We start from the raw sequence: 15,406 nt of genomic DNA, 5'->3' as shown, positions 1-15,406 counted from the left end.
TGCATAACCACAGTAAAGTTACCAAATTCAGGCAGCTTAATTCTGATATACCTTGATCTGTTGTCCATTTTCCAGTTCTGTTAATCGTCCTAATACCCTCAGGTCATATCATTCACTATGGGACTCTTGCTGTTAGTTGCCAAATCTCTAGTCTCTAATGTTTGTTTAATGACCTTGACATTTTTGAAGAGTAGGCTAATGTTTTAAAATAGAAAGTGTTCCTCATTTTGCGTTTGAATGTTTCTTCAGGGTTAAATTTGGGATTACGCAGTCTGGCCAGTACCCAATTCAAGTGACCTCACTCCCTTCTCCAGTTAATATCCAGAAATGCACTGTCACTTTGCTCTTGGTTGATGTTAATTTTGATTGGTCAAGGTCGTGTACTGTTTCTGCATTGTATTGTTACTTTTTTTCTCCTTGTGACTAGAAGGAATCTGGGCAACAACATGGATATGCCCTACTCTTTTTCAGAGCACCACTGATGATTTTTGATTTTTGCTTAACCAGTCTTTACCATGATAGCTGCAAAATCGTAATTACCTACCTCTCCCCTCCACACTGAGCAGCATTCTGTCATAAGGAGGAGCTCTCCTGTCTCTGCCACGCATTATCTCCCTAAATGATATTTCCTTTGGTTACAATTACAAATTACAAAAAAATTTTTTTCCTTCAATGCTCCATTTGTTTTCTTGAACACATGCTTATTTTCAAGCACAAGATACGTGAAGGTCAGTTTCCCTATCTCATCCTAGCACTCCTGAAATCAGCCATTTTCTCCAAGCCGCCCAGGTTCCTTTTAGAGGGAAATCCTAGAAGTTAAGAACTGGGTGCCCACCTTGTGTGCTCACTGCTCCTGGGAAGTCTACTCTGTCCTTTGAGCAGACAGCAGCATGACAAAGGATAAGTCAGCCTTTAACTGTGGACAGTGTTTCCAAATTCAAGTTGCTTCCTATATTTCTACCGGGCTTTAGTTTTAAAGTAATCATCTCTCAAAATGGCTTTGCTGCCTTCTTTGCTTTACCTGAGTTTTCAGAAACCCTTTCAGCTAAGAATTTTTTTGTCCCAAGTATCATCTATATAAGATTACAAATAAACCAAAGAGGTTTAAAATGAAAAATAGAGACAGTCCCGTCCTAGGTTCCACTTGGTTCCTATGTCATTTTCCCAAAGAAAAGAACTATTTCTGGTTGTGCTAGTTTATTTTGAAAGTTAACATTTGTTACAAGTCAGCTTTACACTTGGTCTTCATTGTTTGGTGTCTTTGAAGTCAGCCTGCAGGCCTTGGTTTCCCAGGTGTTTGGTGTGTCTGCCTTGTGCCACTAGTTTCCCCGTGGTCTTGTTCATCAGCTCCACAGAGGCAAATGCAAGTGTTTTGCCTTGCTTCAGAACGTGCGCTGTTATCACGATGTCTTCTCCTATTTTAGCAGGCGACATGTACCTTGAAGGGAAACAAATTTATAGTTAACAGCAAATAATTTTTTAACTTTTTGAATGTTAAAAAATTTTTAACAGCAATTTTTTATGAGGGGAAGTTGTGTGCATCTCTCACACAGCCTTCTTACGTGTTATTTTCCTCTACCAAGTAGTTTAGGAATAGTATCAGTAAGTTTTCTGTTCTACCAAATGTGGATGGCTGGTCCTGACCAAATTCATCTTCCCCATTCCATAGCCACACAAGTTTTCTTCTTCCATAAATAGGGAAGGCACCCCCCCCACCCCGGCCAAGTTTCCCATCTCATATTTATTTGGGGCTGGTGAAAGATTTTCTCCAGCTTTTATTTAGTCTACTTAACTTCCCCAGGTGAAGAATTGCCTGGGCCCTGTACTGTAGGTTCCCCCTTACCTGTGGTCCAGAAGGAAGTAGATGGTCCTCCTGATCTATTGGCACAAGGTCAACAGTAACCTAACACTGCACCCCTGCCTGTCTCTCTCCTCACTTCATCACGTGGGCATTGCATGTCCCGTCCTCACTAGAAGGCTGTGCACAGTACAAGGGAGTTTGAGAGACCGCACTCCTACAGCACCACAGTATATAACACGTGTTCTATTTTATTATCGTTAATCTGTGCCTGGCTTACAAACTTTATCATAGGTATGTGTGTATAGGGAAGAACACATATATGTGTATGTTTTGTATATATATTATATAAGTATATATAATAGGTTTGGTACTATCTGTGGTTTTGGGCATCCCCGGGGGTCTTGGAATGTAGCCCAAGAAGGGGGTAAGAAGGGGACTACTGTATCTCTTCATATCAGTATTTGGGATTCACTCAACTGTACTGGAGTAAATTCTGCACTTTACTGCACTCAAAAACGATTGAATGTAAGAACTATGAGAATTGATAGAGGCCCTTAAATCCTGGTGATAAGCTGCATGTATTTTTTAAGAGACACTTGCCTACCTACCTTAATTGTAAGTTGTCATTTATTTTGGAAATACCAAGAGTAAATCTCTTGAGACTATTTCCCCATTCAAATGAGCCCATTTTTGAAGCTCAGGCACTTCTTGACTGTGACCCGTATCTGACCACACGTGCGTGGAAGCTATGTGTGACTTACTACAAATTCTTCAGGCTCGTGAGAGCAGCAGTAGATCTCAGATCGTGAGGTGCCACGCTCGGCTGGAAGACCTCTGCTCTCAGCAGAGGCTCCTGAGGCAAAGTGGAGTCGGCAGCGGGCCTCACCCCTCACCAGCACGGGGACTAAGGTAAGAACTGCAGACCGAGCTCACCCGCACAGCAAGCAGAACCTTTGCGGATCTTAGTTTCAAGAGCATTTCTCTCTCGCCCTGGGATCTGCTTGCTGTGCCTCCATTTATTCCTATGGTAAAGAAGGGCTGAATTTTCTTAAGGTCGCCTGGTGAAAGGCTGAGACTGTATAAAACTCTCACAACTGACGTAATTTCCGTTGCCCTCATGTTGTGTAACACTGGCTTTCCCAGCCTGATCCCAGCCCTTGCCCCCAAGAAAAGTCATTGTTCCGCTGTGTCCGTGGAAAAAGCAGTTGTCGTGAAAGTGAACCCCTGGGCCTGTGCCCTCTGTTGATGGGACCAGCAGTGGACTAGTTAATGCTCAAAACGAGTTTTTTCCACTTGCAAACAGGTGACCCCTGCAGGCATTTTCAGGGTGGGCAGTGACAGCCTGGCCTCTGGGACCTGCTTCCCGATCGAGTTCCCGTCTGCAGAGCGCGTTGGCGGTTGCAAGGAGACACAGCAAAACTGGGCATTTGTGTTCGCCTTGTTACAAGGCAATGGCGATGCAGACTTGATGGACGTTTATCCAGCTCCCTCTGAATTTTAGTCAGGCTTTTTTCTAGGCACTCAGTACAACCCTCATGACGCAGTTGCGGACCACGTCTCGGCCGTGAGTCCGGGATGCCCCGCCCCCACCCGCCCCTCCGGTGTACAGACTAGGAGCTGAGTGTTTGCTGTTGGGATGTTTAGGTCATGGCCCCTTTATTCCTCTGCGGCACTTAGCTCCTCTAGTTCTAGATTCTGTGGCTGCGGGATCTTTCAGGGCACCTCTATAGCTGTACTTCAGGATGACCAGCTCAGGCCATCTCCAATTTTATTTATGTTATAAAGGTATTTAGTCTCTGTTGTTTGAAGTGAGTTTTCACATTTAAGAAAGTTACTTGTAGTACCGTCTGGATACATACGTTATGTTCATATCCACGCTGACTCCCGGCGCTCCCCTTTCAGTGCACAGCAGAGCTATTGTTGATATGTTATCCACTAAGGTGGCTGTCATACCACCATGCAGAGTGCCTAATCTGTTGGTGTGGGCGTCTTCTACTTTCATTTCACAAATCACTTTCCCAGGGACAGCAGAGACAAGAGTCACCTAAGTGTAAAAAAAAATTTTTTTCAACATTCTTTGGTATTAAGAAACCCAAACAGCCCATCAAGAATTATCACTGGAGGGGCACCTGGGTGGCTTAGTGGGTTGGAGCCTCTGCCTTCGGCTCAGGTCATGATCTCACGGTCCTGGAATCGAGTCCTGTGTCGGGCTCTCTGCTTAGCGGGGAGCCTGTTTCCTTCTCTCTCTCTCTCTCTCTCTGCCTACTTCTGATCTCTCTGTCAAATAAATGAGTGGAATCTTAAAAAAGAAAAAAAAAAAAAAAGAATTATCACTGGATTAAATGGAGTCACTCCAGGAGCACCTGGCATATCTCTTGATCTCTTGGGGTTGTAAGTTCAAGCCCCATGCTGGGTGTAGAAATTGCTTAAAAATAAAATCTTAAATCATCCCAAAAAAGTTAATTAGAAATTCAAGTAAGTTACAAATATTAGAAATATCAAGTAAGTTACAAATGATAGACATTAACCCGTATAGAAATTGTTCTTAAAGAAAAAGGAATACTGGGACGCCTGGGTGGCTCAGTCGTTGAGCATCTGCCTTCAGCTCAGGTCATGACCACAGGGTCCTGGGACTGAGCCCTGCATCACTGCTTCTCCCTCACCCACTCTCCTGCTGTGTTCCCTCTCTCACTGTATTTCTCTCTGTCAAATAAATAAAATCTTAAAAAAAAAAAAAAGACAAGAAAAAGGAATATTTAGGGAAAGAGTGGTTCTGGTTAATCTCTACTCTGCAGAAATTTTGGACCCACAAAGCTGGCTGGTCCCTGTGATCTATTAACCCATGATAGGTTTAACTTGGACGTTCCCTAGTTGTTGCAGAGAGTAATTTTTATGACTTTGTAATGAATGGTTTTAACAATTTAAAAAACAGACGAAGAAATTCAGTAATTCAGTGAGTTACTAGAATCAACAAACTTAAACCATAAATTCATTTTTTAATATAAAAAGCTCAACAATAGAATCCGACATAGGTGAACTGAGGTTTCAAGGTCCTGCCTGTTTATAGTATTATAAGGAAAAAGAATTACATGAGTGTCTCGAGCCTTAAATGGTTCGATTCTACCTGCTACCTTAGCATCTTCCTACGCTAGGTGCTGAGCCAGGCCCTAACGTGCGCTACACAATAAGGAAGGGATAATTTCCGTCTCGTAAGTAACTTAAATTCAGAGCAGTTTGTCGCAGGGTCACCTATGGTGTGGCAGGACTGACGGAGCTCTAGGTCTGTCTTTGAGTCTCCCTCAGCAGTGACGGTGAAGTGTCTGGATATGCGGTGTTCTCTAAGCTCCCACCAGCAAGACCCCTGAGAGTGTGACAAGCCACAGCTTCAGCGGTTTTGCTGCGGTTTATCCCCGAGAAGTAAAACGGAACAGAGCCATACAATATAAATCATCCTGAACAATTTTATGTCCTGTTTTGCTTAACAGGTACATCAGTGCCAAGTAAATATTAGAACAGGATCAAGTGTATTCATACAGCGAATGATCTAACCACAAGATGTCCTCATAAACTAATGAACTTATCAAGCAGGACCAAGGTGTAGGCTCCCCATACTTGGGCACTGACTGAGTACGGCAAGCGCTGGCCACGTGAAGATGAATGAAATCCAATCCCTGCTCGTCAGGGCTTCACAACCTGAAGGGAGAGGCGAGCACATGGAGCAGGGACTTCCTAGAGACAGAACAGATCCAAGTCACTAGAAGGGTATCTAACGGAAGTATGTCTTCAGAGAACAGACATTAGGAAGGGCTTCTTCAGGAACGGCAACCAAATCGTGATGGACTGAGTAAGCCAAGTAAAAATGGGGAAGGCAGCCAGGCAGGGCAGGGGGGAGAATGAAATCGAGCCTCACAGACACCAGAGGTAGTTTGGTGCCATGTAAGCGTGGGGTGTGTTCAGTAGAGTTTAGTTGTTCAAGTCCCGTTGGATTCTCCAACTTCAGCTGGGATGGGTGACAGGAGGGAATACAAACATTGACTTCCCACTGCAGAATACAGTTTTTAATTCTTTTTCTTTCTCCCAACTTGAAAGGCCAAAGGACACACAAGTATACAAGAGTGGTTTAAAATATACATTGGAAGAGAGAGCGTTTTGACAGTCAGCCTGACATGGCAAGAGAAATGCTTTTATGTGTGGCCGTTTCTCATCTCCCTAGATGAAGGGATTCAGCCAGTGGGAGCTAACAAAGGAATGTCCTAGACAACTGCCCAAAGCTAGTAAGTGATCTTGTTGGGGAAGAAGCCAATGGAGAGCTGACCTCTGTTTGATGAAAAAAAAATTAAAAAAAAAAAAAAAAAATCTCCGTTTCCATTAAGATACAGGCTGTAGGGGACACAGTTGTTTACAGGTCATTAACTATGGCCAACTTGGAGTTAGGGACTGCACTCAGCCGCCCCGCGTGCGCGGTCTCCATCCTCATATCTCAGGCGTGGACACTTGGATCCTCCTTCAACTCCGACATCTCCGGTTCAACCCCTGTGCAAAATCACCTCCCTTCACACCTCGCCTGGACTGCTGCAGACAACTAGGTCCTGCTCCATTCGGTGTCTTGTGGGAGGATGTCCGGAAAGCCTTTTGTGATGCAGTGGGTCAGGAATATATTTGCTGTGGCCCCAATGATAGAGAATTAACTGCCCAGATACTTGCATTCCCGGGATCCCACGGGTCGGGCAGCTGCAGGAGGCTGGCAAGAACCTTTATGGCTCAGCCCAGTCTGACGCATGGGCTCTGTGGTTTATCACAGAAATTAGATACGTGCACGTACAACCATCCATCTTTTCTAGATGGCTCACAGTGAACTGTGTCTTTCGCGTTCCTCGTGCAGTCAGGGGAGTCTGTGTGACTCGTGCGGCACGGCGCCCTCCTCTCCTCGCCCAAACACCTAAATTCCATCACACGGAACGTACTTGAGGTAAAAGTCTCCCCCTTCCTCCCTTAACTTTTCAGTAAAGACAGAGAGAAGGGATGCCCAGAACCAACAGCAGTGAAGGAGATGGTCCCCAGTAGGAGGTCTGAATGCGCCTGGCACAGAGTCGGTGCTCAGGTGTTTGCTCAGTGAGTGACTACGGTCCGACGGGGAGGGCACTGCAGGAGGAGTCCCTGACCAAATGCACGACATGGGGCGGCACCAGCACCTCACTGACTGGGCCGCAGGGAGGAGTCTCTTCTAGGAAGAGCCACCCTGCTGGGCCCCTGGCGGGAGGAGCCTCCACTATGGACTTGCCCCCAAGCAGCGCCCTCCCTGCAGAGAGAGAAGTAGGGAAATCAACAGACGCTCTCGCAGGATCCGCGGGAGGCCCCGCAGCAAACAGCGTCCACCGGGCCCCGCAGCAAACAGCGTCCACCGTGGAGCCGAGAAAGACAGCGAGCGATCCCGGGGACAAAGGTGGTGGAGGAGCCAAACTAAGATGTCCAAGTCCTCAGGAAGGTAACAAGGCAGCAGAGCTTGTAAGAGAAGGCCAGAAATAAGAGACATTGGCAAATGACTGCCACGAGAGGCACAACGAAGCCCAAGGAAGAGCGAAGTGGGCTTGAACGAAACAGTGAATGGGATTCAGCCAGCGGAAGTAACATCAGTTCCCTGGAGTGGTGGGGACAGTGACCGATGGGCTATGAAGGAACGTGAACCACCACTAGTTTTTCACAACGGCTGGTAAATGGCAGGTTTTACTGAATCATTCTAAAATACCTATAAATACGGACACTATGAAGGCCTCACATTAGTAAGCTTTCTGCCCTACACGTGTTCTCTGCCGCCTTGAGCCTGGAAAAGGGCTAATGGAGAAGGACCATCCCTATCCCATATACATTGAGAACCGGGGCAATGTCTGTTCACATCTCCTGATCTCCTCTCCGGGGGGAGACATACAAATTCCATAGAATTGTTGCAGGTGATCTAGTTTGGAATCTAGCATTTGAATATGGAGCCATTTACAGGAAGGGACAATGCCTTGCAGGTAAGTAAATATGGTGAGTCAAGGCCCAGCACACAGCTTCGTTGTCCTAGGACAGTGCCGTGAATCAAACAGCAACAAAGAAGTTTTAAGTAACCTCTCTTCACTGAGGAACAGCATTCCAGAAATTCCTGCAAGTGCTAGCCTGGTTGAGTGAATGTTATACTGCCTTTATTTTTTATAGTGTTCTGTGCTGAATTTTAAAAAAATATATATTTAACTTCTATCAAAGCTCTCAGTCACTTTCTGAGATCTTCAGAAAACAGAGGACTTGAATAAAAGGGCTTCTTAGACAAGTGGCAGAACATTTCAGCAGCACGCCATTTCCAAGTGTGCACGGAGTACTAAACCTTGACTATCTTCCATGGTGGAAGAAATGTAAATTCAACATTTCCTTCAACTGGGCCTCCATTCACCACTGCTAAAAGTACTAATCTTCCAGAATATTTATAGTTGCTCTGAATTGATGCCAAATCCCTTTCCCCTATAGTATCAGCAACTTCTGACTTGAGTCCATAATTTCACCAATTGTATCTTGACTCCTTAAATCTTAGCATCTAAACTGCCATGTTCCTTCTCATTAGATTTCTAATGACAACAATCATTCATTTTATATGAATTCATTATAATAAACAGTGTGGGGCTGCATTTCCGACCTAGCACTCCTTCGCTACTCTGTATCATTCACTGTCATTCTCCAGGCCTATTCAAACATGTATACATATATAGGGTTTCCCCCCTTTCTTTTTATAAAATTACAAAAACAGGATCACATTCTACATATTACTTTGCAGCCTCTGTTTTTTTCTGCCTAGTAAATCATAACCATGCCTGTAGTTCCAGTCACAGAACTCTCTCAATGGCTTTGTGCTATGCCCTACTATTGAATATATTCGATTTATTAAACTCTTGCTTGACATGTGTGTTCTTGCCATATTTTTTACCATTACAAAGTTACTTTTATTTGTAGAAGATCAATCACCAGAATTAGACAGCTGGGTAAAAGGTATGTAAATTTTTAACAAATCTGCCAGATTCCTTTTCAAAAGCAGTAAGAGTGCTTCATTCCCTAATCCTCATCAATAATGTATATTATTACTCTGAGTTACTCTTTTTACAATGTGATAGGTAAAATAATATGTTATCTCACAGTTTAAATGTGTATTAGCCAGATTACGAGCCAGGAAGCATGCTTAGTGCCTGACTTTCATGCTTATTGGCTGACACTACATCTCTTGTGTAAACAGCCGGCTGATACACTTTGGCCCACTTACGAAACTTTTTATAGCTCTTCTTACCATATCTGATTTTTAGCTCCTATTCATAGAGAAATCCTTTTCCAGATAATTCTATTTTGACTTTTATTGGGTTTTTCTTTTCCATGAAGAGTTCGTATAAGTGCAGAGTGCCTGACACAGTACATGCTATGAAAATTTCAAGATAAAAATTTCCAATTGTATAAGGTCATCCACATCATTTTGTGACATGCTTCTATGATAATACGTCATTTTTTAAACTGGGACTCCTTTACATGGAGCTACAAGTGATTTCTTTTACCCGTTCCTCTGTGGCTGAACATTTAACTTATTTCACATGTCTGATATCACGAATAATGTTACAACCAGTATTTTCGTATTTAAGTCTTTGAACAAAGCTTGCTGTATTATTTTCTTGTGCATTTCTTGGACCTAGATGATTTTAATGGCCAATAATGAATTTGGAAATAATCTGTTGTTCTGTCATGTTGACAAATTTTCTAAATAATAGAAATAACTGGGCTTTTGTGGTCAGTTCAAAGCCTCATGGTTCTTCTAGTAAGTATAAGGTTTGTTTATTTGTTTTAAAGATTTTATTTATTTCACAGAGAGAAAGCAAGAGGGGGAGGAGTACAAGCAGGGGAAGGGGCAGAGAGAGAGGGAGAAGCGGGCTCCCCGATGAGCAGGGAGCCCGATGCAGGACTCGATCCCAGGACCCCAGGATCAGGACCTGAGCCAAAGGCAGTCGTTTAGCCAACTGAGCCACCCAGGCGCCCAGTATAAGGTTTGTTCTTACCTTCTTACCCATTCCTGCAGTCTCTGAGGTTCTAAACCTTAATGAAGGTTTAACTAAAATTAAATCCTAAACCTTAATGCTTCTCTCTAGTCTGTGCTCTTCCTCTTGGGACATCTCATTTCCTTATACATCATCTCGTTTCTGTAAGGATGACTACGCAATTTTACCTCGCTTCGCAACTCCACTCCCTTATTTCTGCGCTGGACTCTACGTAGCCTTTCCAGACCCTCGCACGGTGCCTCTCACTTGAGCCTCCCAAGATATGTTCCTCCACATGTGTTACTGTGGGACTTAAACATGATAAAGTGAAGCATGTTTACTTATGGCAGAACTAGTCAATGTTTTAACGTATAGAAAGGCTAGATCATCTCCACTTACATGACGTACGTAGAGTACGTCAGCCATGGTTTTGCCATGGCTGGAGGAAAAGGGACTGGAGTTACTGTTTCAGGAAGACGGAGTTCCAGTTTTGCAAGCCGAAGAGGACTGGAGGTGGATGGTAGCGACGGTCGCACAACAGTATGAATGCCGCTAATACTGAATCGCATACTTTAACACGGTTAGAACGGCAAATTTAATGTTACGTATATTTTGTCGCAATTTTTGTTTTTAAAAAGAGGGGATACGACATCAATGTTTCCTGAACTTTTTTATTCATGGGACTCTTTTTCTCAGGGAACATCTGATGGCACTATGTTCCCTGGATCCCACTTTCCTTCTCTCCTAGATAATAAACTCCTCGAAGGCAAGGGACTGTGGCTGGTATTTCTTCATTACCTCACAGTACTTGGTTTGTTGCCTGATTTTAAGGCGATCTAATAGGAAGAGCAGGACATCTGACTGTTCTAATATATTAGTGTTTTATAAAAGATAGGTTTTGTGGGTGTTTATAAACACTGAGAATCCGGAGGTTTTTTGTTTTACAAAGGACAGCCTTAAAATAATAAAGATGTTCTAAGTTAAGATCTTGTGCATTAATTTGACACCCGAAGCAGGACTGAGTGCAAAGTGCCTTCTTCAACAGATCGGTTTTGGGGGAATACAAAGTCATCATCATTTAGCAGATTTTATATGCTGGTTCTAAACATCTGTCCAAGACCCAAAACTCCATGGGAATATTATGAAAATTTCAAGTGTTATCTTACTTAATTCACTGACTTAAAAAAAAAAAAAAAACTTTTAAAATGGGGCGCCTGTGTGGCTCAGTCAGCTGAGTGTCTGACTCCTGGTTTTGGTTCAGGTTGTGATCTCAGGGTTGTGGGATCGCATCCCAGGTTGGGCTCCACGTCTCAGTGTGGAGTCTGCTTAGACTCTCTCCTCTCCCCCTGCCCCTCCCTGCTCCTCAAAAGACAAAAACAAAACAGAACAAAAAGACCTTCAAAAGAATCAGAGGTTAGCACTCAGGACAGAATTGTCTTTTGTATATAATCAAGAAAAAAACGCACCTCTCTTTTGGCGAGCTGGTTGTCTCTACTGGGGTAGTTAGTAAGGCCACTGTAGGCCTGGATAATGGGGCAGACTTAAAGTGACAGTACTGCACAGCTCACTTGCTGCTTACACTCACTAATAAGAGGAGGGGCACCTAGGTGGCCCAGTCCGTGGAGTGTCTAACTTTTGATCTTAGCCCAGCTCTTGACCTCAAGGTCATGAATTCAGGCCCTACATGTGCTCCACACTAGCCATGGAGCCTACTTAAAAAGAAAAAGAAGAAACATTATTGCTTCTGATTTTTGCAAAGTAGTGATAAGAGCACAGGTGTGTCTGAAAAAGATCATGTATACCCTTATTCCAATTTAGTTTTAACAATACGCTTGCATTAAATGCTTAAAAATAAATATTCTTATCTTGAAAAATCTCTAGTTTCCCATTTAAATAACCAAAGGGACAACTATTTGACATAAAATAATTTCGTCAATCAAGGACCGGTGAGGCAAAAAACAACATGCTAGTTATTTTAACAGAGAATATAAGTAATTGTTTTATCCCATACCAAGACAAAGGGGATAAGAGGAAGTTCCATGATCTGAACAGCCAAAGTTCAGCACAAAGACATGGTTTATACTATGCTATTTATTTAGTTTTAACCCAGGATAGAGAGAATGATTAAAAAGGTTTTTCAATGTCAGCACTGTTGACGTGCACCGGATGACTCATTATTGTGGGGAGTCGGGGGCAAGGAGCCTGCGCACGGAGGACAGTATCTGTGGCCTCCACCTAGTAGATGCCCCCCATAGTGCCCTTTCCATCCCACGCCAGTCGTCTGCAAACAGATGTCCCACAGGGAACAAAATTACCCCTAGTTGAGAAACACTGGTTTAGGTCATGTTACATTTAAGTTTACAATAGTAGGAAAGGAACCAAATTCACAACTAGCTTTATGCATCACCATAAATATATATTCTAGCCCAAGCAACTGTGCCCACACAAGACACAAACACAGATCCTATTATAGATCAAATTAATAGAGAACACCTACACGGGTACTGACCTGTGCAGTTAGTACGGTAGCCACTAGCCTGATGTCAGTATTGAGCACTTGAAACGGCCAGTATGACTGGGATGTGCTAAGTTTAAAATTCACACGATTTCAAGGATGAAGTCCCCCAAACAAGATACTCTTGTGTGGATTACATGCTAAAATAATGTAATTTCGAACATAATGAGTTGCTTAAAATGTATTAGTAAAATTAATTTTACTTATTTCATTTTGCTTTTTTTATAGTTCTATATATGTGTATACATATACATATACATATATAAATAAAATGATACGTGTGGCTTGCATTTGTAGCCTGTGCTACATCTCTACTGGACACTGCTGGGTCTACAATCACAGGTACCTCTATTCAATCTTAACTACAACTTCTGAGAATCTCTGTACATCAGGTTTAACAGGCATATCCTCTTGGAAGACTTGGACCACCAAAGCCAACTCCAGCATAAGTGAAGTTTATGGTTGTTACAGTAAGACTGTTGAAGGTATGAGATTTTTCTCAGACTACTCAAAGGCAAATCCAACCCATAGCAAGATTATCAGGGGAGGACACACCCCAAAATTTGGTTGTTGAAAGTTTAATAATGAAAATGGCTATTGATGTTTTTAGGGAATTCAGTCTTCCCCTTAGTTCAATACTTCTTTTGTTGCATGTATCTCTCTCAAAACGTTACTGTTAAGAAGTAGCATATCCTTGGATTTTATAGTGTTTGCTATTTGAAAACACTGAATACATTTGAGCATGATTTCCTATGTTTTTCACAAAAGCCCTTGGCTATAATGATTGAAATACTGAAAATGTAGCCCAAATATTGTTTCCAGGAGGAGGACTTTGATCCAACGGTCTACATTCTTCGTACAAGTGACAGCAGTTGGTCTGTTTAAACTCACTTTTAAATTATGTATTTGCAAAGTTCCCAATACTCTTTCCTAATCAGAAGGAAAACAGGCAAGAGTGCCTGGGTGGCTCCGTCGGTCAAGCATCTGACTCTTGATTTCAGGTTAGGTCATGATCCTGGGGTGATTAGGTCAAATCCCACCTCCGGCTCTGCACTGGGCATGGAGCCCACTAAATTAAGATTCTCTCTCTCTCCTTCAGTCTCTCCCTGACCCACATGCCTCTCTAAAAGGAAAGCAGGCATGCATACTTAAAATATTTAGGAAAAAGCCTAGAAGTTCTTTGGCTGTCAAATGTCTTCCAAATCTGACATAACCAAGGGCTTCTGTTATTCGTGTTTATTTATTTATTTATTTATTTATTTTTAAAGATTTTATTTATTTATTTGAGAGAGACAGTGAGAGAGAGCATGAGCGAGGAGAAGGTCAGAGAGCGAAGCAGACTCCCCATGGAGCTGGGAGCCTGATGTGGGACTCGATCCCGGGACTCTAGGATCACGCCCTGAGCCGAAGGCAGTCGTCCAACCAACTGCGCCACCCAGGCGTCCCTATTCGTGTTTATTTATAAACGATTCCTAGGTAAGATTTCTACAAACACACCGAAAACTAGGAAATCTGGGCTAGTCTGTTCATGTGCCAAGGAGACAGAGGCTATCGCTGCCTGACTCCAAAGCACCCCTCCTTCCCCGAATCTGGCTTTCCCACCTTGCTACAATGATTTATTTTCTAATCCTCTAGGCTGCAAGTGCATCTTAAGTGTAGACATTGTCTCTTACTCTTTTCCTCAGAGCACTACCGGCCTCTGTACGTCGAAGGCCAAGCTTTCAAGTCCTTTCCCGCTCTGAAATCAAGAAAATTGTCTCCACAAGTGAGAATCGCTTCAACGTTCCCCGACTGACGACGGTTTGACTTAAGATTTCTCCACTTTATGATGGTGTGACAGCGTTACACATTCAGCTTCGAATCTTGAATTTCCATCTTAACCCAAGCTCGTCACACGCAGCACCCCGCTGGCCAGGTGCGGGGCAGCTCCCAGCCGGCCCCGACAGCAGGAGGGCTAGCAACTCTGCTTAAAATTGTACTGTAACGAGGGGTGCCTGGGTGCCTCCGAAGCTTGCGCCCGGGACTCCCGATTTCTACTCAGTCATGCCCACAGATCTCACGGGAGCTGCAGCCCTGCCTGGGCTGCGGGCCGGGCCCGGAGCCTGCGTAAGATTCTCTCCCTCTCCCTCTCCCCGTCCTCCGCGCCGGCGTTCTCTAGGAAGGAAGGAAATGATTCCCAGCCTCAACAACCACTCCGTTCCCCCCGTTCCTACAGCATTCAACCAACTAAAGAGATACTCGACACCTTCGACAGACGGGCTTTGCGTCGGATGATTCTGCCCAACCGCAGGCTACGAAGCGATCTGAGCCCACGGGGCAGGCGAGGCTAAGCGACGAGGCTCGGGGCACCGCACGCGCTGTCCGTCTACCGTGTTTCCACCCGGCAGGGGTGAATCTGGAAGGGGGCAGATCGGAACCTCGTAGCACACGTTTCCGTGAGGTCAACCCGGCGCCCGACCTCACACGCGGGACGCCAGGACGGCCGCCGTCACCGCTCTCCAGCGGCGTTCCCGGGCAGTCCAGCGGGATCGAGCCAGAGACACCCCGCGCCGCGCTTTCCCGAGAAGCCGCTCCCACGGCAGTACCTTGTCCAGAACTCTGTCAAAACCGGGGACACGGGCCATCGCCTTCATCACCTCCAGCACGTTCTGGGTCAAGCGGCTCATCGTGGACCGCTCCGGCTTCTGGACAGGACACAGCGCAAGAAGGAAGCTTGGGGAGTCGGGGGGACCCCCAAGTCCGCGAAGGGGTTAAGGACAGGCAAGGCAAAGACGGCCGCGTCCTCTCCGCCCGCTGGGCGCTCGGCGTCTGCCGCCTCTTGTACGCGCCGCCGGCGGCCCAGCGGCTCGAGCTCTCACGTCCCGCCCCCGCCTGCGTTGTGACCGCGCACGCGCCGTGGCCCCCGGCCCCGCCCCGGCCTGCTCGCCCGCGGCGCCATCCCGCCTACCGCACTCCGAGGGAGGAGCGCGTTTCCGCCCGGGTGGTTGAGGTGGGTGCGCCGGGACGGCGGGCGCCTGCGCAGATCCGGGCTTCGGCGCTCCGTCGCTG

General features: G+C 45.0%; 1 protein-coding gene across 1 annotated transcript; it reads right to left on the bottom strand.

Annotated features, from left to right (window-relative positions):
• Window positions 1–1,180: 1,180 nt before the first annotated feature.
• On the bottom strand, window positions 1,181–15,205 carry ACOT13 (acyl-CoA thioesterase 13). The gene is made up of 3 exons (XM_044260051.1): window positions 14,944–15,205; window positions 3,661–3,845; window positions 1,181–1,438 (listed from the first exon to the last, which is right to left on the bottom strand). The coding sequence occupies exons 1-3, from the start codon at window positions 15,022–15,024 to the stop codon at window positions 1,246–1,248; spliced, it is 459 nt and encodes a 152-aa protein (XP_044115986.1). The 5' UTR covers window positions 15,025–15,205; the 3' UTR covers window positions 1,181–1,245.
• Between the last annotated feature and the right edge of the window lie 201 nt (window positions 15,206–15,406).

Source organism: Neovison vison, chromosome 1 (genome assembly GCF_020171115.1).
Source record: "Neovison vison isolate M4711 chromosome 1, ASM_NN_V1, whole genome shotgun sequence".
In the NCBI taxonomy this organism is placed as follows: Eukaryota; Metazoa; Chordata; class Mammalia; order Carnivora; family Mustelidae; genus Neogale; species Neogale vison.
Note: the sequence above shows the minus strand (reverse complement) of the source record. Positions and strands in the feature narration are given on the sequence as shown.

Bases quoted from the DNA above. Each gene is read 5' to 3' on its own strand.
- ACOT13 (XM_044260051.1), bottom strand. From the start codon at position 15,024: ATGAGCCGCTTGACCCAGAACGTGCTGGAGGTGATGAAGGCGATGGCC. The intron at 3,846-14,943 runs GTACTGCCGTGG...TTTTACACTTAG, and splicing joins TTGACAGAGTTCTGGACAAG to GTGACTCTTGTCTCTGCTGT. The intron at 1,439-3,660 runs GTATGTATCCAG...TTTCCCTTCAAG, and splicing joins AGCGTGGATATGAACATAAC to GTACATGTCGCCTGCTAAAA.